This window comes from Larus michahellis, chromosome 1, assembly GCF_964199755.1.
Source record: "Larus michahellis chromosome 1, bLarMic1.1, whole genome shotgun sequence".
NCBI lineage: Eukaryota > Metazoa > Chordata > Aves > Charadriiformes > Laridae > Larus > Larus michahellis.
The window spans coordinates 106843965-106871650 of record NC_133896.1 but is presented as its reverse complement, the minus strand read 5'-3'; the positions used below and the strand labels follow the sequence as shown (position 1 = coordinate 106871650).

The 27686-nt window shown below is 47.3% G+C and overlaps 2 protein-coding genes across 3 annotated transcripts in view; both read right to left on the bottom strand.

Annotated features, from left to right (window-relative positions):
- CD2 (CD2 molecule) overlaps positions 1 to 1557 on the bottom strand; it is a 33691-nt gene extending 32134 nt beyond the window's left edge. Inside the window, exon 1 of the mRNA XM_074598411.1 lies at positions 1396 to 1557. The gene's annotated coding sequence lies outside the window, so the exon portion shown is untranslated. The remainder of the gene's footprint in view (positions 1 to 1395) is intronic.
- LOC141747703 (uncharacterized) lies at positions 130 to 24146 on the bottom strand. 2 transcript variants are annotated; one of them, XM_074598373.1, is made up of 6 exons: positions 11855 to 12049; positions 10726 to 11001; positions 8491 to 8739; positions 4982 to 5119; positions 4244 to 4363; positions 130 to 2792 (listed from the first exon to the last, which is right to left on the bottom strand). In XM_074598373.1, exons 1-6 carry the CDS (start codon positions 11913 to 11915, stop codon positions 2632 to 2634), a joined length of 1005 nt encoding a protein of 334 aa, XP_074454474.1. In that variant the 5' UTR covers positions 11916 to 12049; the 3' UTR covers positions 130 to 2631. The 2 variants fall into 2 exon arrangements, with proteins under 2 accessions (XP_074454474.1, XP_074454481.1); XM_074598380.1 differs by lacking the exon at positions 11855 to 12049 and adding an exon at positions 24033 to 24146 and having other exon boundaries at positions 143 to 2792.
- Positions 24147 to 27686: the final 3540 nt, after the last annotated feature.

Genomic DNA, 27686 nt, shown 5'->3' with positions numbered 1-27686 from the left:
TTTACTCAGCAGTAACTTGTTATCGCCCTTCCTTTATTTGGCCAGATGAAAAATTGGAAACCAGCCTGTACTTTCAATGAAAACCATAAAGAAACAATTATTAAATAACAGAACTTAAACATTTCCAAAACAAGTTAGAAAACAGATCTTTTTATTAGGAACAAAATCATTGCAGGGAAAAGAGAAAGAAAGAAAAAAAAAACCTCTGAAAAAGAACAATAGCTGAGCACAAACACATACAGCTGAAGGAAGAGCACAGGCTGCACAACTTCTCTCCTGACCTCACAATAACAGAAACCTTTGCCCTGTGGCTGAATGGCACCTTCAGCAGGGATGGACAGAAAACCAGCCATGTCCTATCTGCCTCATAAAGACTTCTCGAGTCTCAGATTCTCATCTCAATGGGAAAAAGCCTTCCCAGACTGGGGTTACACCACTGTTGGTGCTAACAGCTGCCAGGGCACCCCAGACCCTCCCGGGGCTGGCAGCAGCAAGCCAGCACTAGGGCAACCTGGAGTCAGGATACACCAGCCCAGCAGGACAAGACTGGCCCAGCTCTGTCACCCTCAGCATCCAAAACACTGGCATCTGCTCTGGTGCAGCTCAGAGCACCATTCAGCCTTCAAAGCATGTACTGGAGTCGACTGTCCCCTGCCTGCCCCTGCCGGAAAGTGCAGAAGAGAAGCAAAGCTGACTAAGTTCCTCCATTTCGGTGACGCTGGCCCCTGTTCACCCAGCGTCGCTGCCACTGTGCTGCCTACAAGCAGCTGCCACCCCAAGCCCTCGGCATCACATTTCTGTCATTCAACTCACAACCTTTGAGGAATGTTTGTACTGAAAGGAGATAGCGCAGCACCGTAAGGAAAAGAATTATTATCTCCCTCTTACCGTGGAAAATCTGCTTCCTACGGCAGCCTTAAAAAGCAGAGACAGGCTGAAATCACCACCAAACACAGCACACAAGATCCAAAAATCTTCTAAACAGAGTCACAGGACAAGGAAACAACAAGAAAAACCACCTATGGCTGGGCGTCACCGATGCAGAGCTTTGCCATGTACACAGACACGAAGGGCTTGCAGGTAAGCATGCAGCTCCCCCGCCTGGGAGAGAAGCGTCCAGCTCGGGTTTGATTTTGACGGGGTACGTGCAGACCTCGCTGGGTGGCATTTACAAGGCACACCTCAAATCCATTGCCAAGGCATTCATGGCACAATGTCAGCACAATATAAAACAGGGACAAAATGACAAGGGAAGAGAGGAATGCAATACACATCTCCCCATCCCTTTCGTCCCCGATCTGTACCACCTCTGCTTTTACTCTACTGCGCCTTTCTAGTCCATTAGGCTAGTTTAACACCAACGCACCTCACTTCCGACTACCAAAATGCACTTACACAGTAAATACCTTGCTCTGGCAGTGCATCCTGCAGCCCTCCCTTGTGGCCCGACAGCCCTGCAGCTCCTGGCAGCTTTGCCAGGGACTCAGCTACCTGCTGCCTGGGACCGAGTCCTTGCCCTCGCCTCGTCCTTCTCCCCTGCAGGTCTACCCCAGCTGCTCCACTCGCAAACCTCCCCTGAGCAGAACAGGACGTGCATAGCAGCAAGACTTGCATAAGAGACTCTAAAAATTGCTGCTGTCTGTGCAGATCGCACAGCGCTGAAAAAGCCTACACGCGCAGGCAGATGGCCAGCTTTATCAGCTTGTAGTAGCTACATCATTACACTAAAGGCACTAACGCTTGCACTGATGAACCATCTCAGCATTATAATCAACGTTTCTGCCAAAATTACACACCCAAGCCCGAAGCACCCTTCTGCTGCAAGCAAGCAAGCTAGCGACAGAGCTGTTTTAACTCACTGGCAACCCGAGCAGTTAGGTTCTGGCAAAAGGTAAAACCGGTAGCCCCCTGCCATTACAGGGCAGCAAAAGGCCTGCCAGCCAGCGTCACCTTCCGGGGTCTGCAGGCAGCAGCCCCTACCACCACTCCCGACCCCAGGCAGCAAAGCGGTGAGGGCCAAATCACGAAGGGTCAGGAGCTCAGAGGAGCGATTCAGATCAACACCCGGCACAGCAGATACCTAGCCGAAAACTCCACCGGGCTTTCTTTTTATTTACAGGGCCTGTGAAAGATGCCTTGAAATCTCCTGAGAAGAGACTTTCTCAGGAAATGTCTGGCAGGTCTTTGTTTCTGTCTGGGACCGGCAGGCCACCTCAGTCTGCCTGTTGTGCCTGTCCCTGGCAGGAACCCCCGATGGGCAAAGGCATGGCAAGGCGTGGGGTGGGCAGGGCGCTGAAGGAACCACCCACCTCATTTCAGGCTGTCCTCTAGGGCTCCCCAGTTCAGCTGCAGGTCTATTAACAGGCAAAGCATCAAAGAGCTGCCCAGTTTTGTTTGTTAGTGAACCTGTCAGCTGACGGCAGTGCGGCCTTGAAGCCACGCATGTGCTTTTCCTTATATTTTCTTTGTCCTTTTTTTTTTTTTTTTAAATGAGGTTACCAGGTCTGACACCTCACGTCTTTTCCCTGACAAAATTTTCTGTACCAATTCTTACACACAATGAGACTATGGGATGCAAAGGACAGGTGTCGTAGGCTTCAAGAGAGGGTAGGGAACAGCAAGCATGCCAGATCAGTCATCAGTTGGATCCGGGAAACAGTCCGAGGCATTTTCCTGGCTTTCCACATCAACTATGACCTCTGGGTCTGGCATTTCCTCAGGCTCTATCTCCACTGCTAAGTTTTCTTCCACCAACGGCTGGGGCTCAACACCTTGACCAGTCTGGGCAGCATCTGGAAAAGAAGGGAGAAACGGTTTGTAAGTACCCACTCATGGAAATCCTCCTCACGGTCCATGATGCTGCAGGCTACCTAACCCGCTCAGTCCCCTCTCCCCAGGCGTCTGCAAGCCAAATTTCAATTTTCTTTGTAACCACTCCTTTACTGAGCTGTCCATCGTGGCTTTAGACACTCTGGTGTTGAAGCTCTCTGTGCTCAACTGCCCAAAATATACCAAAATACCAACGCCAAATCTATGCGGTTACATCTGGGTAATTAAAGCTGGCTAACAGCACACATTTAGTATGTTCTCACCTAAATACTTTCCACGCGCACCTCTGCTTTTAACTCATTTGTAGAAAATTTAAATATGGGATATTCTGTTAGTCAAACTGACAACGTGTAAATTTTTTATTAAAAAAAAAAAAGTTCTACACTTTAAGTATATTAATATTAAACAATGACCTGAATGACTTACACCTTTTTCTTTTCTATCTTGCACCACGTTCATGAGTAGCATTTAATATTTTGAAAGCAGAGCAAAGCAGCATCAAAGTTAAGACATAAAGCATAGGCGAGCTGCTGAGAGGCTGTGCATGGTACAGTGAAGGATACCAGAAGTGGAGACAGCGGTGCTGTGACCAGGCTGTGACCTGTGTAAAGTTGCTCCAGTTCATGATATCTCTGCTAGACCTACTTCAGCTGATGACGGTGCATTACTAGGGAAGGCGTTGCCAGCATTCATGTTTGTGAAACAAAATTGAGGGAAGCATAATGCAAAAAGTGGAGTATTAATATCAAGCCCTCACAGAACAGGAGGTTTCTGAAAGATTTTTATTGCTGCATTCTCTTGACCATACTGTGCTAAAGCTGTGGGGTTTTATTCTCGATTTCTTTGAAGGATTTAAAATGTGAGCATATTCCCACTTTAGCCCCAATTTAAGGAAATACACAAGCCTTTGACTTTGATGGGATTTAGCTGTGTTTACAGCTGAGCATATTGCTGGATGCTGTCCTGAAGACGACTGCTTACAAAAACAATGCCGATTCTTACAAAATGTTATTGATGAGAAGGGAGTGTGTGTGATAAAATTGCAGGAAAACTGCTAAGTTTTGAAGGGTTGCTGTTTTTGAGATGTGTATTTTAGCACAGGAGATACTGGAACAGTCTGCAGTCTGCTGGCAGCACCCTCTGCAGGATGCTTATGAGATGGCTGCCACTACATCTCATGGCTGGGTGAGGGCAAGAGCTCCTCCTGCGCAGAAGCCGAGCGCGAGTAAGGTACTGATAAATGACCTGCTGCAACTTCTGTTGTCTGGACAAGACGCAGCATCTTCCCTGCGCTAGTGAGTCCCAGGCTCCTCTACACAGTCAGCTCCTCCCCCACCAGTCACACACATCCATTTTGTCCTTCACCCTCCCAAATGAGCTATCTGTATGACTTAAAACAAGTCACTGGACCCACCAGGTTTCGGAGGGCAGTCGATTTGGGCGGCTTGAGCCTCCACATGGTCTCCGTTGGGGGGGCTCTTCACACCTTCACTGGAGACCACGGACATGATTAGTCCATCATCCTTCTCCTCCTCTGTAAAAGCAAAACCGGAGACTTGAAGGAGGGAGGTCCCCCACATCCCAGCAGCCTTGGCACAATCGTTACGAGGCCAGACTACCAACACATGCTTGCTTCTCCTCCTCATGCAGCGCTGGCTCCATTCCCGGAGCAGACAGATGTCAAGTACAGGAGGCCACTGCCAACCTGTCAGCGACCATCTTGGCCATGCTGGCAGGATCACAGCTTGAGGTGGCCTCACTGGGCATGGGCAGATTGCACTCAAGGGCTGGTGCTGACAAAGGACTACCATCACAAGGCTTCAGGTCATTTCAGGATCAGACCTGAATGAGGCTCAATTTTTTTGCCCATAGAAAAGGTTTCACTGTGTTTCTCTCTGGCCAGGAGCACACGGTGGCTAGCGTGAGGTGAAAAAAAAAGGAAAAGCAAGGTTTAATTCAAGACCCTGCTACTTGTAACAGTTGCCTATCAGCAAGCAGCTTTTTGCTCTACCCGGGCAAGGGAGGGCTGGCTGGAAGACAAGTAGCCACCCAGCTGAAACCAGTTTATGTTGAGGCTATTTCAACCCCAGCCCGCACAAACACGCTCCCCTGTGAGACTCATCCCAGGGAGGAAACAGCATTCTCCACTCACCGGAAGGCACAGGGATGAATTTGTGTTTCCTCTTCATGCAGCAACATATGACTGAGGACACAACCACCACCAGGATAACCGCACCGCCTGCGCACCCTGCCAGGATGTAAATGAACCAGGGGTACTGCAGCAGGTCTCCTGCAAGAAGGACATGGCATTTTTAGTTACCAGGGTGGACAAGCTTTTCTCCAAACAGGAGGAACTCTGCAGCCAGATTAGAGCACGTAGGCACTACTGTTGCTTCAGTTTGGATCAGGGGAGCTGACACTGTGAACTGTGGCACATCGTGATTTATGTCACATCGTTTAATTATGGTATGGAATTTTTTGTTAAGGAGAAGAGGCTTGTGTGACTAAGCTGTGTGCATGTGATTCTGCCTAATCTGACCAGTAACACCTAAAATAATTCCTAAGTTTTAATCAAATTTAACAGGGAAGATGGCAGTTTGGAAGATATCACATTTCAACAAGTTTTATGAAAACTGGCATTTGAGGAAAGGGAGACCTAAGCAGCACCTCCTGGTGAAAGAAAAGCTGCAAAGTCTACCCTCAGAGCTTGTATTAGGCCGCAGAGAATTCACTCAGGACAGGCATGTAACAACTACGCCAACCTCTAAGCAAATCAGATCAGAGCCTGCAGTTCCTCAGGCACCAGAAACGCCATCCACCCGAGCCAGAGCTGCTGGAAACCGGCATCACTGCTGCTCGGGGAAGGATTTCTCTTTATTCCCCTTCCTAACCGAGATCACGCGAAATGCCTAGCAGGAGGCGAAGGCTGCAGATGGCTGAGCAGAAGGCCACACACAAGTCAGTGCTAATTACTACCTAGTTCAGAGCCCCTTGCTCAGGGTTGCTGTGATGGGTTGGACTTGCAGGTATGTTGCTGCTGAGCAGGGAAGCTGGTAGAGGGCATCACAGACTTGCAGAAGAAAGACACCCATCCAGACTTCCTCCCTCACCAAGACAATGTGCTCCAACCTGGGGCAGCCAGTAGGAAAACTTTTCTTCCCATATGAAAAAAAACCATACAGCTCAACTGTCACTATAATACAAATTCCTTAAAACTCCTCAGGGAAACCTATGCCATCGCTTTTTTAATCATTTGGCTTCTTTTTGGCTAATGCACACGCCCGCACAGGACTGCACTACAGAAACTAACAGGCTCCTTGGGAGCTTGTTTTCGAGACCCCCAAATGCACAAATTGCTGTGTGTCCCCAGAGGCTGGGAAGTGTTTCAAATATTCCAGGACATACTACATTTCATAGTCCACATACTCACCAGAACAGTAAAAACAACTGTAGACAGGTGCTCCTGTGCCTGAAATCACAAATACTCAAAAGTATTTTCGGAGTGCTTGTTCCAGCCTCTTTAGGAACAGTTACCAAGTTCAAGAAATCTATACTCAAACTTTCAGCAAATGAGAAATCATTTCCCAAGTAATTTTATTTCATTTTTGATGATAGCTTAGAGAATATTGTCAAAGGCATAAATATATGTTGGAAAAAAATTTTCCTGAATATTTTTTCCTAAAAATTTGCCATTCGATAAAAAGGTCTTCTCGACAGAAAATATTTTGTTAAAAATCAGTAATAAACAAGTAATAAAAAAGTACTGAATCAATAAAAGCCTTTTATATATGTTGACTTGTTAACTTCTGAATCCTCTCCTTTAGATCCTGCGTGATCAGAGCCCTTTCGTGCCTGGGAAGTTTACAATATTTCTGCCAAATTGTTTTACGCTGACAATTATTCAAAGTTAATTTCACCAACCAACAGGTTGCCTAAATAGGTGCTTTTACACAGATCTTATACCTACAGTGGAAAAACTATATTCAGCCCTTTGCCTGTAACAACCCACAAAAATAATGAATTAGTCTTTAATTAATCTAATTGTACTCGTTTCTCTCTTCGGTTCATTTTACTCTTCCGAACTGCTTTAGTTCACTTTTTACAAATGTGGTTGCATTTGGTGACTAAAAAGTAGAATCGCTGCTACTTTCTTGCTCTCAGAACCTTTCCAAGTATGTGTTCGAGCGCGTGTCCATCCCAGGAGCTATCACTAAACTCCCCTGTGGGCTTTTCAAGAGGAAATGGGGAACCGATATCGCACCCAGGGTCTGGGCAGCCACCCAGAATAAACAATACTAACTGTCAGCACTCCCGTGATTTATCACAGGGCTTGACTGAACAGCTCAGGGACGTTCGCAGCCTCACTCCCCAGTGCCTCAGCCAACTTGGGTCTGACTACACTGAACCACCTCTGACCAATTTAACTGGACAAAATCAACATCACACTGCTCCACAATCACAACTGCCAAACTAGTAGTACAGCTTGGTCAGCGGCACCAACATGATCAGGCAGGAACTGCCCACAGCGTGTTTGTACTGAATGCCAGCACACGATACCGGGTTTAAATCAGTAATTTTGCTTTCACACCAACTGTATGCCAAACATAGAACAGAAGACAGTTTTTGCTGTGGAGCTGGAGAAATTGCCTCAGACAATTTCTAAAACGCTAGGCTCTACTGCACAGTACAATTATTCTAGGAGCAAAGGTGATTAAATTAATTACAGCTAAATTAGTCAAAAACCTTATGGTTAAATTATGCCACTCTGATGTGGTTTTGATGACTATCTTCACTGACAGAGAGGAGAAAAACCTTCACTACCGGAGATGCAGCAAGTGAAATTACACCCAAGGATATCTAATTATTTTTTTAATTATTTTTTTAAAATAAATGTGAGCTTACAACAAGACCAGTGTTTTGCATCATTAAGGTCCATCAGTTTTGATCGGATATGGATTTTCTGTCTCATTAAACTATGGCTTCATTTGAGCAGGCTACTCGGCATTTATGGATAGCTTGCAAATGGATAAAGTCACAGCCTTCTCACAGAACTACACAGCCAAGGAGGGCAGGGAGGGAAAAAGCCCTACATTTCATAAGTAAATGACTTGTGTCTTTACCCCACCTCTGATGGTGTGGGGCTGATGGAAAGACATTTGTATAGACTGGTAAAACCCTGTGCAACCGGCCTAGATAAGGAAAAAAGGAGACAAAGCAAAGCAAAACACCTCAGCTGAGTCCAGCAGCAACAAGGCTGAACTAGTGGAGGAGTTTTTAAGAGATGTTGCAGAAACTGGAAGGCCAGCTGGGTAATGGATGAATGTCAGAGTAGGAAGCAGACTGTGTTTCTAAACCAGCATAGAGAACCAGTGCACAGGAGGGTGCAAGGTCTCCATCACTGGGAAGTAGGGAAAGAGATCCATTTTTGCTGCAGAGCTGGGTAACAAACTTTGATCCATTCTGTGGCCATAGGCTGTGTCAGTCTGAGAGGCAGGAGGGAGCAGGAAGTCAAGGGGACACTTTCTAAAGGGAGGATGTGGTAAGTCTGGAAAGCAGCTGCCAGAGGACAGAAGAGTTTGGTATTATGCAGACAGCAGCAATTCCTTAGTTTTATGCTGCAAGAGACCAAAAGGGAGATTTTCTGGAGACGCTGTTACTCACCATAGCTGCAAGACAGCACAACAGGCCTGGTCCTCGTGACACTGTTACCGTGGTAAACCTCACAAACAAACTCCCCAGGAACGGTCTTGTCCAGGCGAACCTTCTTCCCACCATCCTTAACACAAGCCTCAGGGGCGCTCAGCGCGGTGCCATTCAGGAGCCACCGAAAGCTGGTGCTCTCATTGCTGCTCACGTCGCAGGACAGCTCTCCAGTCCCATTAGGGAAGCACTGGATACCAATGGCTGGCTCTGGTCACACACAGCACAGGGCAATGGGGACAGGGAGGAAAGAGAGAAGTGAGGAGCGGACTCAGCAGTGAACATGAGCATCCCTTACTGGCAGTCTTACTACCACCACACTTACTGGTAGCCAGGGAGCACAAAAGTAAGTAACCAGACTCTTTGGAGCCTGCCCCCAGCCCCGAAATGCTTAGCAGTGCCTGCCCAACCTTGCTAGTGACTCTTGATCCCTATTTTGGGGGTGCCACAAAAATCTCGCATCTCTTCATTTTCCTTATTGAAATTGGGAAAAGCAAAAACTAAAAGCCCCTGATCTGGGCGGATGATGGAAACACCCAAAGCATCTGCCAGCCAGAGGCTTCTTCTGTAATCAGAAGATAAACATAGCTTCAGAGGAGACTCGGCACTCTCCTCCACCAGAGGTTTGTACTTTTGCTGTCAACTCTGCCTCTTTGTCCATTTTAGAGAGGAACGAGTACAAATCATGCCCAACATAGGTATCACCACCGGACACCTGCAGTTAGATAGGATGACCCAGACTAGGACAATTTAAAATGATGTAATGAATCACAGATTTTATTACATTTTCCTGAATTCCTCTCTCTCAGTCTACTACAATGAGCCAACCTATTTCCTGCATTTGCCACTTTGCAAATATAGACTAGGCAGAGAAGTGGTAAGGTTTTATGACAGTAAGAGTCACATTGAGAACGTCTATGCAAACATCTATGTAAATAAGCTCAGAAATCACCTTCTTCAACTAGGACATCATCTTCAGCTAAAATTCACTGCCTCCAGGAATACCTTTGCTGTGAAATTGTTGCCCTGACTTAGGTGTGGCAACAGAACACAGGGAGGACACAAAAGTTCCCAAAGCAAATCCACTGAAATGGAGGTTAAATCCAGGACACTTCTGCAGTCTTTGCCTACTTCCACTCTAAGCCCCTGATCTTGGTGCCAAGGAGTCACATCTTTGACCGACTCTCCGTGGCAGTTCCGCCTGTTCGCACCCGAAAGGTGTAAGCATTCATTCGTCTTCACTGAGACCAGTTTGCTCAGACATTTTCATTACCATTTCATACGCTTCAGTTTCTTTTAGAAGCTTGTGTAAGTGAAAGCCCTGCAAAAGGAATGGTGGACATGAGGACCAGAGCACTGGTCGCTGGCTGGCTGGCACACTATTCAGCAGGAGGGCAAACCCATTTAAGCCTTCTCCATATTAACCCCAGCAATAAGCTGGATCCTGTACTGAAGCGACTTTGTTTCTGTCTTCTCACCCTGCAAATGGATGAGCAGGCACATGAAGGGGAGCAGCCATTCTGAGGCCATGGGGAGGACAGCAGGGAGACTGGCACGGTAACGGACCTATTGCTGGTGTCCGAACAGACCCAGACGATGCTGACCTCCAAGCTGCTCGGGGGCAGATAAGAATCAGAAAGTCACACCCAGATTCCTTTAGTACCTTTCTTCGGCTGCATGAAGCAGGGGAAAAACCCAGCACATGTCAACCCAGACCTGCACAGAAGTCCAGTTCAGTTTCCAGAGCCAAATCAGGTAGGGTTAACTCCTTAAGGAAGCGTGCCCACAGGCAGCAAAATGCTGTCAGTGAGAGCTTTCATGAGAGCCATCAAGCAGAGTACTCTGCAAATGGACTGAAATCTCCAGCTACATGTCTACATACTGTAGGCTCAACTTTACAAACACTTCATGCTGGTGTCTCTTGCATCAGGGAAAAATAGAGTGTAGCTCGACTGACTGCTTACTTCAAGGAAGGCTCAACAGACAGAAGAGACTGCCAAGACGGATGCAAAAACGATCCCTTAATTTACGCTCACCATTACTGTTCCCTGAGGTACCAGAGACTTACAAAGCTGTTCCAGAGGCACCTATAGCTCCTGCAAGCTCAAGCGTTCTCTCAGGAAGAATTTCAAGGCACCAGCTTCCAGCCAGGCTCACAAGTTCAAAAAGCTGTTTGTTGCTAAGAAGGCCACTTACCAAATACTTCCAGTGTAAAAAATCTGGTGATGTTGTGAAAAACAAACTCATATTTTCCTTCGTCCTCTTTATCCACACTCCTCAGCACTAGGGAGCCATTCTGCAAGTTCAGGCATCTGGCAGAAGTGCCGCACTCAGCCAACAAAGTATCATTTAAGACAGCTGTGAAGCACCTCACATCCCTCCTGGTCATTTTGGAGAGGTTCTGCAGACTTTGAATTCCCACAGAAAAGACTGCTGAGCCGCCGCTGAGCACACCGGTTGAGGTAACAGAGCCTGAAAGGAGAGGCAGAAAGTGTGAGCAGCAAGCTTGCTGTGTCCATCCATCCCCTCTCAGATGCATCCCAGGAAGGAAAATGCCCAGGTGAGACGTAAGAGGAACAGACCCAGCCCTAGTGACAGGCTGGGGTCACCAGTAATTGAAAATCAGAGGGGTGGGAAGCCTTCTATAGAGGCCAACATTCCCTCTGGTAACATGGGAGTGGTGCACACACCACGCGCAGAGGCTGACAACAGGCTGAGCAGCCGGTCTTCTCTCTCCCCAAATTCAACATGACCATCACTACCACCCCCGCTCAGAGCTGAGAGACTGTTAAAAGGAAGATCCTCAGGGAGTCGATGCCATGGATCTTGTACAGAGGGTGGCAAAAAAAACTGCTGCCTGCACACCTGCTTTTACCCAAAGCGTAAGGTCGCAGTTTTAACTTGAAGCAGTCTCACAGTATCCTTGCACATTATTAAGTTGCTATACACAAATCAGAGACGGGTAAATGGCAAGGCAACAGCCGCTCAGCACCAACCCAAGGTCACACTGAGCATTAGGAGCAGGACCACGCTGCTCTTAAGCCCCTCCAGCCAGTGTCCTGCGTACAAGGACCTTACATTCTCCGCCGAAATGCTTTTACAGACGCAGTACGCTGAGAAAGTACTATATCGTTAGTTATCATTCGTTTACGAAAAAGATAATCTGTCTCACTTTGGTCTGACTGCCTCTTTCATGCATTAGCAGTTACACTATTTGATGTCTCCCCAAGTCTGGTAGAGTCCTTAAAAGATCCTGGGGAAAAATTAAGGTGTCTGTTCATCTAGGCAAATCTATGCCAGCTTCATAAAGAAAAATCCCACTTACCATGAGTAACAGTTATTATCAACAGCAAGCACTGCAGAGTAAAAGGAGAGCTGAAATCCATTTTAAAGAGCTCCTTGCATCGTATGCTGAAAAGGCGATCTGGCTACAGAGCTCGGTGAATATAGCGTTCAGGAAATGATGTCAGAAGCAAGAGTGAAAAAAAAAAAAAAAAGAAAAGAAACTCCATAGTGGACAGATTGAATAATGTTTCAAAACAGACTTGCAAGGTTTTGGGTGACTGAACTCGGGCTGAACCAACACGAGCCACAATGTGCTCTGCAAAGACCTTGGAGCTAGCTGCAAGTGTGAGAATAGGGCTGAGTGGTGAGGAGAGAGAAAAATATCTTCTGGTCAGCTCATCCCGTTTAGGAAGATGCTAACGCCAAGACTGGGCAAAGGCAAAACACTTATTTATTCTTTCACCTCTTTCCAGTTTATCAAAGTACAGCATCCCCAACCAGGAAAGAGGAATCAGTCCAGTCGGACGAAGCACTGCGCATGCAGACCAGCTGCTTTTCCAAAATGCCAACCGCAATCGATCACTCGTGGAGAGTCTCACCAGCAGGAGGTGTGGGAGAAGGCTCTCCCTCTGTACACAAAGGCTATGTCGCCAGCCTGAACTTTGCTGGGCTCTTCTGGTGACCAAATGGTACCTGCCATGCAGGAAAAGGCTCTGTACAGCTGCCCCTTGCATCGCAAAACTGGACTGAATGCAGCCCAAAAGCCACGCCGGCTCTGTTTGGAGTGAAGGTCCCAGAGATGAGTCTGAAAAGCCAGTCTTGAAGAACCACCATGAACCAGTTATCTACAGCACAGGACGAGATACTCCGTTCGCACTCACTGAGATGGCTTAAAACACGCTGGCATTTTGCATTGAGCGCCGAGGTGGACTACACAAGTAACAGAGCAGAAACCCTCTCTCTCACTGGAGGAAGTAAATCACCGTTGCATTAGAGCCAACAGCTCGACTTTTTTCGATGCTCTTAGCAGATGTGCTGGGGAGTAACTGTGGCAGCAGTTTACAATTTGTCTGGAAATCTTATACTTTTGTGCTGTTTCTCTGGACACAGACTTAGACATAGCCCAGTAAGGAAGTTCCACACAGTGGAATTACACGTATACACACATTTCTGAGAAACGGTTAAACCCCTTGTATTGTGGTCTGCACTATTTTTCAAACAATTTGGCTCTGCTTGATAATTCCACATTTCAACCAGTGGCTTAGCCCCTCTGGCTTCTTAGCAATGGCAATTACATCTCACATCCTGCTTCCAGTTTCCCAAATTTACAAGTTGGTTCAAGGCCACCATAGCACCATCCTGTCTTTATCATACGTGCATAAGACAAGCCAAGTTGATCTAAGATGTGACTGAAATAGCCTCCTCTGAGAAAAGCAGTGGAGTCTTCAGACACTCACAGCAGTGCAGAGGAAGGGGGAGAGAGAAAAGTATTTACAGTAAGAAACACTTTCATTTCCTTCTGTGCTGCTGAAATGACATGAAGAAAATCTCTCTCAAATACCACTGCAAGACTAGGGCTAACCATCTGCCTCGGATGTGCACATTCAACTTCATTTCACCTTCATGCTTGAAGGGCAAGCTGGTACAGCTTAGGGTTGCAGTGCTGCGGTGAAGACACGAGAGCATGTGCAGGGTCCCTTCAAAATATCACCCCAAAATGTTCAGAATCTCAGAAAAACAAAAAAATGCAAAAAGGGTCTGCATACAGCCATGTCCGGCAGAAGTTCACCTTCTCCTCCAGCCAATGATAGCAGCCTCGCAAACCTCATTTACAGATTTGCAGTAAAATCAAAGAAAAATATGGCCCTTCTACTGTAGCTCTGTTGTTAGAGAAGTGACTCTGCATGACTGTGACATTGCGGTGTCCTGTATTTAGTCTCCCTCTCGGTGACTCCAGGGCAAATGAGTACATTTATGAGTTCAATATTTCTGACTGCAAGTGCCCCATACATCACGCAGTATATGAAGTCCCATTAGGCTTAAAAAAAAAAAAAAAAAAAAGAAATCACAGCCAGGATAAAGATGACAGCACATGCACAATCTGTGTTGTCATCTATCAGCAGCCTCCTCTTAAGAGCAAACCTTTGAAGTTTCATATATAACGAATTTTTTAGATTAGACACCAGGTTTCTACCATTGACTCATGAATGCTCACAACACCCTTGGTTAGCTAGAGAACTCAGTTCCCCTTTTTATATAAAGACACATAAAGTTTTATGTGATTGTTGCAGACAAAAAACACCTTGTGAGACTTAACAGAAACCACAAGTAGAAGAAGGGGGAGGGGGAACAAGAACTTGTAGAAGTTGTAAGGATGGAAGGTGAACTATCATATTTTTTACTTGGTGAGATGCAAGCTCACAAGGCCATTCTGTCCTTTCAGCCACTGATGGCATCGGAAAAGGAGAAGGGAGATTCATTCCTTACATGACATGAGGCATTGACGGAGCACGGGATATTGGAAAAACTGATTTAGTAAGTAAAGCAGGAAACAAGCTGTGAAGTCTTACGAAGTAAATTTGTACATACCAACTCTGCACATCTTCCTTTAAATAGGCTGCTAAGCGTAAGCAGCGCACCTATTTTTGCTATCATTAACGCACGTCAGCATTAACTGGGGAAATACACAGGCCTCGCTTCACTCAAAGGGAGGCGGCAGAGCTAAATGCCAGAAACTCAATGCGTGGAAACAGAAAATAAACCTGCTGCTCCAGCGATGCAGAGAGCCGGCTCTGCTGGCTGCTGCCGAAGGCTCCCTGCCCCAGCACCACCCCCAGGTTGGAAATGCTGTTGGCTGCCGGCGGTCCGCTCCTCCATCTCCCCACCTCCTGAAATCACCCATTTGCCACAGTTTCCACAGGAAGTTGCAGCCAGGGAATTTCTCCTGACCAGCTCTCACCTGGATGCTGAGTAAGGCAAATCAGGAGGAGAGAAAGAAAATGGAATTTCATTCACATTCCTGCTATCTCTACCTCAGACACAACTTGCAGGTGATCCTCCTTTCAGTTCGATCCATCCAACTTCCACGGGGCTGGTCCCCTGCCCTGAGACAACACCCAGCCCTGTGTGGCACCTCACAGCCACCGACCAGCTGCACAACATGGGGGTTAATCAGAGACCACTGTAAGGGGAGAAGAGAGTGAAGGATATGCATTGCCACACCATTTCTCCAGCTTCCAGCACAAAGAGACCATAAAAAAGGCTGTTCTGAGTCAGATTAAAAGTTCACCTCAGCAATTAGCCTGTCTTCAAACACAGCTGATATCAGAGGCTCAATTAAAGATGCTGTCTCTGTAACTTGGCCATTTAAAGTAACCTACAAATTACAAAAAGCACATTGCAGAAACAGAAAGGCTCTGGACCTAATAACGGACAAGGTACATGTGGTTTCTCCAGTCTGTTGTACCTCCAGGAAAGGAACAGTCCAACACTTGGAAGAGTCAGAGCCAGCATTTCTGGAGCACCCAGGATGCCTGCACAGGGACTGTCAGCTCTCCAGTGACAGGGCCCATGGGAATGCTCTCTCTTCTTCAGAGCAGCCCTGGATATTTTCCGTTTTCTCTTGCCAGGGGATGGAAGGAACATCCAAGATCCTGCAAACACAGATGAGAACTTCACTGTTTTGGTGGGTTAGCAACAGGGCTGATAAAAGGAAAACCTCTATGGATACCTGCTCTGAGCCACAAAGAAGAACCTAGGAGACCTCCCAGTAGCAGGTCTGGCGCACCTCAGACACCTCTCCATGAGACACACACCACTGGCCCTCATCTCACGTTTCCTGCCGCAGCCTTTGTTTTCCCTCTGGAATACTGAAGCTATCAGGGACCCACCAAACCAGATGCTGCTGTTCTGTCTAGAATGTACCACTCAAGCAACGGCGCACGGCGGGGGGATCCTGAAGGGACAGAGAAGACAAGACTCTGCGTAGTTTCCAGGAGCAAATGGAGCACCTAGTCCACAGGAGCCCTCTGCTCAAAGTAACCCAAGTAGAAAAATTCACAGTAGCACTTTGATTTCATGCACATGATGCCCACCTGTCTCACGCTCTGGAGAGCTGACCTCTTTGCTGCCCTGTAATGCACAGCAAAACAGTGCCATGCCTTCAGAATATGGAAATAACAAGCTGCAGAGAGATCTTCTTCAGCTCCCATTTCTGACAAGTTAAAACCCATGTGCTTGTCATGGATCCCACAATTCATACACAAGCTCGCCCCTCCCAGCCCTCACTCAGATGCTGACTGAGCTTGATTAGGGTTACAGACAGCTCAGGGTGAATGTCATGCATTTAACTCTAACGCCACTACCACTGAGCAGCTACGGGGCAGGGGGCACCCTGGCAGGTCCACCGCAAAGCAGACACATGGAAGAGGAACCGTGTCACACTGCTTCTCAGGGTGCTGGAGCACAGAGCGCTAAGCTCCAGGCACATGGTCTGACAGCAGATATCATCCTGTCTCAACACTTCTGCCACATACTCCCACCCTTCCCACACATCCCGCTTGGGGCACAGGCTCAGGCTATGCCCGCTGAAGGCATCAACTCCGTTGCTGTGGGTCTCAGCACCATCTACCACCTGCCATCTCACCTTCGTGCTCCATTATCGCCTCACCGCTAGGTGAGACAAACAAGAACAGAAGGATCCCATTTGTCCAGGTCAAGCATACCAATCACATACAGTTTCTCTGACATAGCCCTCCTAGTTTGGCCCACAACGACAAAAGAAAAAGAAGAGTCCATATATGGAATAACTATTAGAAACGACACAATTTATATTTAGCACCACTGCATACAGGGTGAAATGCTTTGCATTTGCTTTGGAAAAAACCTCCAAATTTATTATTACAGAGCTATTCAGATGTATGGGTTCAATCATGCTGCTATATGAACAGAACTTAACTGAAGGACCATATCAAGGACAGAAAGCACAGCACCCGTATATGCTTTGGCCAGTTTCTCTAGAGTCAGAAGAAAATCTGTTTCTGTGAGTGGACAACAGTAGGAGAAGTCAAGTTAGGACCCAAGCTGCCACAGTTTGGTTTTTTTTCCATTCATCTCTAATATAAGTTAGAAGACTCAGACAAATTTCACCTGGGCCTTGCTCAGGGGCTGCTACCGTGTAGCTCTGCCACCAGTGCCCCCAGCTCACTGTCCTTGGCCTAGACTGCTCTTGAAAGGACAATCAAAATTGTCTCCGACAGAGATTCTCAGCCCCTACCAACCAGGACTTCTCTGCGGCCACCCACTCACTCCTGAAAGTACCAGACTAACTTGTTCATCTTTCCCCGTTTCTTCTTGCTTTGCCTTGCCTCATTTTGGTGAGGGAAAATCGATATGGCAAAATTCCAACTTGGAAGATGAACTTGGGAAATTTCACTAATGTTGCCATCTTCAAACTAATAAACTTTATTTTAAAAGTCAAAGAGATTTTCATTTTAAAATTTCCTTGCAGGACTCACCTAACAGTTATCATCTTAGCCTTACATCTGCTGTGGTCTGCTGTGGTTATGAAAAGGTTAATGCCAGGCTCATTTAAGAAAATCTTTCAACACACTACAGAATGGGGACAAAAGCCACCAAAACAGCTTTACAACCACAAGATTGCAGGTGGTTATGACAGGGATTCCCCATCCCGTCATACTGCAATACCACAGATAACTTAATGTGACAGTCAAAAGACTTGAAAAAGCAGCAAAAAACGCTCCATGCATTTTGTGGAAGCTTTGCTACCTACCAGACAATGGCAACCGCTGGTACTTGGCGGCAAATTAGAGCGTTCAAGAGCTTCAAGAATCTTCTTCTAAAAAGCACAGACATAGTCTTTGATTAAAAAAAAAAAATAAATCTAGCCCATCTAACTTTGTATTGCTTACTAGAAGTGCTTAGCAAACGCAGGCTAAGGTATTTAAAAAAATAGTAGAAAAAATTTAGGGGTCCACAAATTGAAAGAGGCTGAAAAGCAGTGTTGTATAGGATCAAAGCTGGAAACATGGCTTCAGCACACCGACTAGAACTTAAAAGGCAGGCTGAAAAGTCCCTGAGTCATGACACTCTTTAACGAGGTAGCCCTGGCTGAGGCCAAGACAGGAAATAAATACGACCTTTTCAGACTAGATTAAATTCTTGCATACCCTGAAAATCTGAAGTAAGATTTTCAGAAAGTGCAAACATTTCTCCTGTGTATTGGGCAATGCCAGAAGGTTGATAGGTGCTTCTCCCGCGCTCAGTGGAAGCAGATGTGGTCTCCCGGCCTGATGGCTCCACTCACAGCAGGAAGGACTGGGTCAGAACCGCGCGGAGGGGAGGGTGGAACAGCGTGATGCCCAGCTCCCACCTGATGGAGGGGTCCCTGCGCAGGTCCGAACCACGCTGCGACAAAGCAATTCAGCTCCACGGAAATACAACTGAAGTACTGTCAGACCCAAGACTTCTGAAACTGAGGAAAGCCAGAGGGAGACTGACTTTTACATCCTGAAAAATTAAGAATACGTAGGGATTTCTACATTACATTTTCCAGTCCGCTGCAGCAGCACTTCTGATCACTGGTGCATGGACAGTTACCGCAGTGGAGGCACCTACCCCATAAAGTAAATTTGTGACAATGCTGACAATGACCTTAAAGTACTCCCTGGACACTGAGAGGTGCACAGATCAAGCTGATACTCACCCCTGGTTCTTTCCTCTAGAGCCCTTCTTCATAAATATTTCTTTTTATATCCTTGGAGACTGCAACCTGGGTGTATTCACCAGAGGTTTGGAACTGGGGGTCTCTCCGCAAGTAGAAGTCATGAAAAAAAAGGCAACAGACTGGAATAACTAGTTTTTGCAGCCCTGTATGTGTTCAGAATTTGAATATTTCTGCCAAACAACACTTCTGCTGGGTCAATCTCAATTTATTCAGCATTCACCTTATGTGCATTAAAGCAACAGGTATAGCATCTGGCCATTGTAGCCTCTGCACAAATCTTTGATATATTTTTAAGGCTTTGATTCGTTCTTTCTACTTTCCCTGATGACTGAGGGTGGTACAGAGTATGCAACTGTTGCTCTATTCCTGTTTCTTAGTTGTAGGCCTAGGCATATCTTGGATAGTTTTTGTTCAGTCATCTGCTATCTTCCTGCCCTCTCCTGACAAAAAATATCCTAAATATCCTACCTTTTCTTTACAGAATTTTAATTTGGTCGGGGAGACTTGATGGCCTTTATCAGCCAAAGCAACCAGCATTACTTGTGTCTTCAAAACAATTTTTCCTATTTGTACTTCCTATTAGCACATCATCCACATACTGTATTAATGCAGAGTTATTGGTTAACTCTATGTCCTGTAAATCTGTCACTAGGATTTTCAAAAATAAAGTCAATGAAATTTTGAATAAATTTCAAAAATATTATTATAAAAAACAACATTTTATTTTTTATTCAAAAATAAAAAGAAAAGGTTTCCTCAAGTCAAACCCTTGAGGCGATCTAGTCCACGTTACTGTTTCCCTTCCCAGGTGAAGGCAAAATATACTGAGATTCTGGATGCACCACTATACTGAAGCAAGCTGTGCACAAATCAATTACTGTAAAACATTTTTTGTTAGCTGGTACCATGGTTATAATTGTTGAAGGATCAGAAACTAGTGGATGCAGTTACCCATTTATTTATTGCTCGTTTGTCGTGGACAAATCTATAAACAGTTTTCCATCTGAGCCTAGTTTAGGTTTTTTAACCAGCAAGATAGAAATATTACAGGGAGACTCGCAAAGAATTAAAATCCCTCTTGGCAAAACATCGTCAGTTATTGGTCTTATATCTTCCTTTGTTTGCTGAGATAATAGGTATTGTTTCACCTGTTTGTCATTTCTTATCTGTACTGGATTAGCTGACTTTAACAATCCTACATCCGCAGAACTCTGGGCCTGTAAAATCCTAGGTACATCCTAGGACTGGTTTCCAGTCCCAAAAGCAGTCAGCCAGCAGGTATCCTGACACAATTCCACAGCTCTTTTTCTTGACAACCAATGGGTATCCAGCAATTTTGCTCCAAGTACTCCAGACTTCCAATAACGAAGTACCTTTCACTACACCTTTTCCTGTTTCCAAATTAAAGTAATTATGTAGAATTACAGAAATTCCAACTTGCCACCACCTCACCTCCTTCTGGTTGACAGAGAGAAATGCACAAACTCACATGGTCTGCGGATCACACGCTTGCCAAGAGGTGCCACAGTCGATCAGTGGACAAGGGAGATCCCATTCTGGGCTACAAATTCTGTTGCAAAAGTGATGTGGGATGTTTGTCAACCTACAAAAGGTTTATTTCATGACCATGGGACCTCTCCTCCATAAAAGAAGTAAAGTATCCAAAGATATTTTTAAGGAGTTTGTATAGAAATTGAAACGAAAGGCTAAGCATAATCATCCAATAGCACACAGACACATTTTTGCCCTCTCCCACCACGTTCGGGACCTTTGAAGTATTCTCAGACATCCAATATTGTGCTGCCTCTGCCGCGGTTAACACAGGACCTTCTGAGGTCTAGATGTTCCCCTCTGATTGCCAAACACAACTTATTGTTTATTATTGTTCTCCTAAAGGCAACCTGCTAATGTTCCTTCTCACGATTGTTATCTGGCACACTAAGCTCAGCAGTTACCCCTTTAATCACAAAAGCCAGCAAAAGCATCTCCCCCTAGCCAGACAGATATAACATCTCTACTCAGGCCAGCAAGCCAGACGACCTACACGTGGTCATAAAGCAAGAAAGAGCCATGCAAGAAGACGGTGTCAACCGTGCACAGCTACAAGCCAAAACCACACTCCTGTAAACAGAAAGACAGAGCCACACTCTCCTTGCCCCAGCCAGCACACCAAAGCCCTAAACCACTTGTGTGGGACAGCAAGCCAGAGTGCTACACCCCTTGCCACGGCCAATAGCCAGAGCGCTACACCACTTGCCAGAGGCAGACGGCCAGATCACAAAAACCACTTGCCCCAGCCGGCTCACTAGATCCTTAAACTGCTTGCCCCAGCCAGATTGCCAGACCCCTAAAGCGCTTGCCCCTAGAGGCTAGCCAGAGATCTGCAACACCTGCCCCGGACACAGCTAGTAGTGTAGGGCTCTGGCTGACGAGCCAGGGTAAGTGGTTCAGAGCTCTGGCTGACCGACTGCCAAACTGGTAGGGCTCTGGCTGGCATTTCAGGGCAAGTGGCATAGAGCTCCAGCTGGCCAGCTGTGCCAGGTGGTATAGCCCTCTGGCTGGCCAGCCGAGGAGAGTGGTATAGGACTCTGCATGGCTGTCAAGGGGAAATGGGGTAGGGCTGTGACTGGTCAGCCAGGACAAGTGGTGTAAGGCTCTGGCTGGCCAGATGGGGCTATTGGTAGGGCTCTAGCTGGCCCGGTGGGGCAACTCTTACAGGGCTTTTTTTAGCAAGGCCAGGCCAGCCAGCCAGAGCCCTACACCACATGCTCTGGCCAGCCAGCCAAAGCCCTGAACCACTTGTCCCAGCCAGCCAGCCAGAGCCAGACAGTGCAGATATTGTAGGCCTCTGGCTAGCCTCTAGGGGCAAGTGCTTTAGGGATCTGGCAAGCTGGCTGGGGCAAGTGGTTTAGGGCTCTGGCTGGCCGGCTGAGACAAGCGGTGATAGGGCTCTGTCTGGCCGGCTGAGCAAGTGGTACGGCTGTGGTGGGTGTCCTGGTTTGAGGTAAAACAGAACCAATTTTCTGATCTGTAATTTTACTTTTTAGCTGCGCCTCTCCTAACTGACTAAAGTCTGAAATTAACAGCACATTGTTCAGAAACTGTTCACTCTCAGAGTGATAAGACCTGATTATACCAAGAAATGGTATGCACACAGGCTCTTGCTTATACTTATTGCTGTAACAACCAAGGTCAGCTAACTTCACTATCTGCCCCCTTGGAGGGTCGGAAGCGGAGAAGCGTAGAGGGGTCCCACCCGCAGGGAGGAGCGGACGGGACAGGTGACCCAAAACTGACCAACAGGGTATTCCATCCCATATGCATCACGCTCAGTATAAAAGCTAAGTGATCAAAGGGGCAAGGCTGCTCTGGCTCGCTCTCTTTCTTCAATAGCCGACGTCTGATGAGGGACCCTCTCTGTTTGTCTGCCTTTGATCCCGATCTGAGCATTCCTGACTCTAGTTCCGGAATTCAGCTCCTGTCCGTCGCTGACTCCAGTCTGTGACTTTCCCTGTGTCTGCTGGTCACGCAATCATCATCCTGGGAGCTGGATACAGCTTTGTATATATTGTATACTTTTTTTTTAATTTTTACTATTCCATTATTATTTACTGTTTTCTTATTTATTATTATTTTCATTAAAGTAGTTTAGTTTTTTTTCTAAACTCGTAAATCTCCTTATCTCTTCCTCTCCTCTCTGAGGAGAGGGGCGGGGGGAGGGCCATCTGTCATTCTGATTGGCCAATCCGGCCAAAACCACGACAGCGGGACAGCCAAGGCAAGTGTTGTAGAGCTTTAGCTAGCCAGCCGCAGCTAGTAGTACAGGGCTCTGGCTGACGCACTGGTCAAGTGGTGAAGAGCTCTAGCTACCCGCCCAGGGAAACAAGTGGTGTAAACCTCTGGCTGGCTAGCTAGCTTGGACAATTTTAAGGTTCAAGCTGCGCAGCCAGATGAAGTATTTTACGATCTGGCTGGCCAGCCAGGGAAATTAGTGTAGCTTTTGTCTAACCAGATGGGGTAAGAGAGATAGGGCTCCGGTTGTCTGGCCGGGGCAAGAGTTTTATGGCTGTGGCTGACCACTCCTGAAAGTGATGTAGGGCTCTGGCTGGCGCCCCAGACCAAGTGATATAGGGCTCTGGCTGGCCATGCGGAGTAAGTTGTGTAGGGTACTGGTTGGCCCACAGGGGCATGTGGTGTACAACTTTTGCATGCCAGTAGGGCCAAGTGGTATAGAGTTCTGGCAGGACAGCCAGGACAAGTAGTATAGGGTTATGACCTGACAACGAGGGAAAGTTGTCTAGGCCTCTAGGTAGCTGCAGAGGAAAGTTGTATAATACTGAAAGTCCAATACCACTTGGTGCAGGGATCTGGATGCTGGGCCAGAAGAAGTGTATGGCTCTGGCTGCACAGCCAGAGCAAGTGATGTCAGGAACTGAGCAGCTAGTTGGAGACAGTAGTGTTAGACACTTGCTGACCAGAAAAAGCCCTACATGACTTGCCCTGGATGGCCAGACATGTACCGACAACACTTGCCCCAGCTGGCCTGCCAGAGACCTAACATAACTTGCCCCCGATGGCCAAACTGAGCCCTAACATTACTTACCTTGGCCGAACACCAAGAGCTCTACAGTGCTTGCCCCCACCAGAGAGCCAGACCACTACTCTATTTGCCACGACCAGCCAGCCAGAGTCCCACCAACACACATCCAGCTGGCCAGAATGAGCTCTACACTATTTACACAGGTCAGCCAGCAAGAACCCTAACACTGCTTCCCGCATCCGACCAGCCAGAGCCCTACCACCACTTGCCCTGGCCAGCCAGTCAGTTCCAGACACAACTTGCACCGGATGGCAAGCCACAGACCTGCACAATTACCCCAGCTGGCCAGCCAGACCCCTACCACCACTTGACTCAGCCAGCCAACCAGATGCTTACACCACTTACCCCAGATAACCAAAACCGGCCCTAGAGCGCTTGACCCAGCCAGCAAGCCAGAGCCCTAAAACCACTTGCCCACCCAGGTAGCCAGAGCCTTAACGTAACTCCACCCAGCCGGCCAGCCAGAGCCATAGAGTGCTTGCCAAAGCCTGCCAGATAGAGCCACAACAGAACTTTTCCCAGCCGGCCACCCAGAGCACTTGCCCCAGATGGCCAGACAGAACCCTAACATCGCTTGCCCCAGCCAGTGCCCTGAACCACTTGCCCTGGCCAGCCTGCCAAACGCCTAACATCATTGCTATGACCAGACAACTAGAGCCCTATCAGCACTTGCCCCAGCTGGCCAGCCAGACCCTAACCCTTGCCTCAGCCAGCCAGAGCCATACACCACTTGTCCCAGATGTCCGGTCACTTATACAGACCGCCGGCAGAGTCCAGTCAGCAATAACAGCATCATGAACAAGCGAAACAGATATTAAATGGGTAATTCTAAAATGGATACAGTATGGAAACGATACAGTAACGCCACATTACCCTTCCAGTAGTTCTCCGGGTTCTTTTATTCTGAGCCCTGTAGCAGGTCCCACGGCATCACGCTGTCCCGGGAATCCCGCAGAGCAGGAGACAGAGTTTTGAGGCCCGTTTTGCACCTCCTGCTCCTCCCTCAGGCACGGCACGGCACCCATTGCATTCCCCTCCACAGGCCACACCGGCCCCTCAGTGGGTAGGGCAGCCCCACCCACATCCCACAACCTGCCAATCACAAGGCAGCTAACAACTACGAGCCAGCCAATCCGGAGGCAGCTGACAGGCACCCCAGAAGCTTCTGGAACCCACTGTGGAAAGCCGCCATTACGTGGGGTTAACAGCTAAATGAGGGCTGCTAGAATGGCGGGGGCGGGTGGCGATGGGGTGAAATAAAATAAAAATAAAACCCACGCAGAGAAGCTGCTGCCCAGAGGAATGATACAGCCACAGCAGCCGGCTGCTGGCGCACACCAGGCCCATGGCAGTTCCCCGCAGCCAGCCCTGGGCCGCTTCACCCCGGCCATCGGCACAGCACCAGGCCTCGCCTGGCAGCCATTGAGAGCAACCTGCTGCCGAACCAGGCCTGGCTGTGCTCTCTCTCCCTGCCACAGCCTTGCGCGCTCCTCCGGTGGCAGGGCTGGTGTTTGGGTACAAGAGGAAGAACAGGCCTGAAACCCGGAGGAAGCTGGCAGGTTTCTTGCTGACTTCACTGCACATTGCTGTTGATTCAATAGCACCAAGAAGTGCATTGCAAACCCAGAACGTTGGAGATCTTATTGATAAACACGACCCTTTAAAATAAAGAGTAATGACACACATGGAAAGTTGAGGAATGTCAACCTGAAATCTGCAGTCAGTCACTCTTTCCTTCAGAGACATGGTATAGTTACACCTGTGGTGCCCTCCTCGCTGAAGGCCAGCTTTCCTTTCCCCTGTAAAGCCACCTCCTTCGTGCAGCAGACGTGCAAAGTTCCTGTTAAAGGAGAAGCCGCTGCCTGAGCATTCACACACACTCTCGGGTGCGCTCCCTCTTTCTTCAGGCTTGACCCTAGGTTTCCCACAGCAGAGTCTGAGGTGTTGGATTTTATAAAATAATTACTTTAATTGAAAGGTACAACACCAAGGACAGCCCAGGCTGGGTGCCTCCAAAGAGAGGGACCCCAAACAAAGAAATCCCTGGGCAATTACACCCTTGTGATCCATACACCTGCTGCTCTCGCACTGTTCACATGTCTTTTAGTCCAATGGTGATTTTTGGTCTGGGATCTTCTAACACCTTATCAGATTCTTTTTCTGTGTCCAGCCAGGCAGGCTCTTATCTTGTTAATTTGCAGTTTCAGCCAAGGGTTGGAGACTCCTTGTCTTCTGGTTCACACTCCTTGTGCACCTGCACTCGCTGGCAGAACATGGAGAACTGAAGAATCCCAGACTTGGGAAAAACACTGCCAAAACATCAGTGTGATATCAACATCTTTCCCATACTAAAAGACTAAACGCAGCACTGTACCAGCTGCTAGGAAAATTACTAAGAAAAATAACTATCACAGCTTAAAGACTTCAGCAAATCTAAGTACTCCTGCTAAGTAAAGCTAGGCAAACAGCAGAAATCACACCATATTATAATCCTAAATAATTTATTCTAATTAAAATTTACGTATTTACATTAAACAACTAATATCCCTCAACAGTTCCCACCATTAAATACTTTGCAAATTTAAACTAATCTGATATAGTCAATGAAATTGCAATATTTACTTAGTTTTCCCCTTGTAAGCAGGAGGACATGCTAAGCACACAACCCATTTTGGAAACTTCTTTGCTGTGACCTCCTCCAATTTGCGACTTTGCGTAGCCTTTCTCAAATCCATCAAAGATTCCTCACTCGGTTTTCAGACACTTTGTACTCATCAGCTCTTCATTTTTCATCACACTACAAGATTGGCTATCTCCAGAAGTGTCATTCATTGTAATCAGATAGGGATGATTCTCAGTCTAAATCTAGACTCACCGAATTCTCATAGATCAGCAGCAGAATTGACTTTTCAATTTTTTTTCCTGTAAATACCCAATAGGAATTTAAAGAGCTCTTACACCATGAAAACGCGTAAGCTCACACCATAGACAGGAAGGTAAACCTGAATTTTGCCTTCAGACAGAGTGTTTTCTGTGGTCATCCTGAATGTGAGCTAGCACCTGATCCTCTTCAAAAAAATACACATTTCCTTTCTGAACACAGGGGGAGCAAGAGCTATGAAGACTAAGCAAAGCAAGAACAACCCTGTGGGAACAAGATGAGAAAGGTTTGTGGGTTTTCCCCCATGAAAAAGGGCAGTCAGGAAGTAGGATTGTAACCACAATCATCTGTTTGCTCTAAAGAGACACCAACCATGTGTCTTTGCCTACGGCAGGGTTAGAATACAAAGCCATAGGTTTTATCTACAGAAAGGACATGTGTTAAGATATACTTAAACAGCTAAATAAATTACATAAACAATCCCAGTTCATAATGACTGTGGTGGGTTGACCCTGGCTGGATGCCAGGTGCCCACCAAAGCTGCTCTATCACTCTCCTCTTCAGCTGGACAGGTGAGAGAAAATATAATGAAAGGCTCACGGGTCAAGGTAAGGACAGGGAGAAATCACTCACCAATTACCATCACAGGTAAAACAGACTCGACTTAGGGAAAATTAATTTATTACCTATCAAATCAAAGTAGGGTAATGAGAAAAAAAAACCATATAACACCTTGACCCTACCCCGCCCTTCTTCCCAGACTTAACTTCACTCACAATTTTCTCTACCTCCTCCCCCCAAAGCTGCACAGGGGGACAGGAATGAGGGCTGCAGTCAGTTCATCACATGTCTCAGCTGCTCCTTCTTCCTCAGGGGGAGGACTCCTCACAGTCTTCCCCTGCTCCAGCATGGGGTCCCTACCATAGGAGACAGTCCTCCATGAACTTCTCCAATTTGAGTCCTTCCCACAGGCTGCAGTTCTTCACAAACTGCTCCAGCATGGGTCCCTTCCACAGGGTGCAGTCCTTCAGGAACAGACTGCTCCAGCACGAGTCCCCCACAATGCCACAAGTCTTCCCAGCAAACCTGCTTGAGCATGGGCTCCTCTGTCCATGGGGCCACAGGTCCTGCCAGGAGCCTGCTCCAGTGTGAGCTTCCCATAGTGTCACAGCCTCCTTTAGGCATCCACCTGCTCTGATGTAGGGTGCTCTATGGGCTGCAGGTGGATATCTGCTCCACCGTTAACCTCCTTGGGCTGCCCAGGGACAGCCTGCCTCACCATGGTCTTCACCACGTGCTGCAGAGGAATCTCTGCTCCGGCGCCTGGAGCACCTCCTCCCCCTCCTTCTTCACTGACCTTGGTGTCTGCGGAGTTGCTGCTCTCACATATTCTCACGCCTGTCTTTGGCTGCAGTTGCTGTATTGCGCAGTAACTTTTCCCTCTTTGTAAATATGTTACCACAGAGGTGCCACCACCATCGCTGATGGGCTCAGCCTTGGCCCAGCAGAGGGTCCGTCTTGGAGCCAGCTGGCTTTGGCTCTGTCGGACGTGGGGGAAGCTTCTATCAGCTTCTCACAGAAGCCACCCCTGTAGCCCCCCTGCTACCAAAACCTTGCCATGCAAACCAAATCAATGACATTCAGGA

Excerpts from the sequence above, each read along its gene's own strand:
- LOC141747703 (XM_074598373.1), bottom strand. The coding sequence starts at position 11,915 with ATGGATTTCAGCTCTCCTTTTACTCTGCAGTGCTTGCTGTTGATAATA. Across the intron at positions 8,740-10,725 it reads TTTTACACTGGAAGTATTTG|AGCCAGCCATTGGTATCCAG; the intron begins GTAAGTGGCCTT and ends GTGTGTGACCAG. Across the intron at positions 2,793-4,243 it reads CGACTGCCCTCCGAAACCTG|ATGCTGCCCAGACTGGTCAA; the intron begins GTGGGTCCAGTG and ends CTTCTTTTCCAG.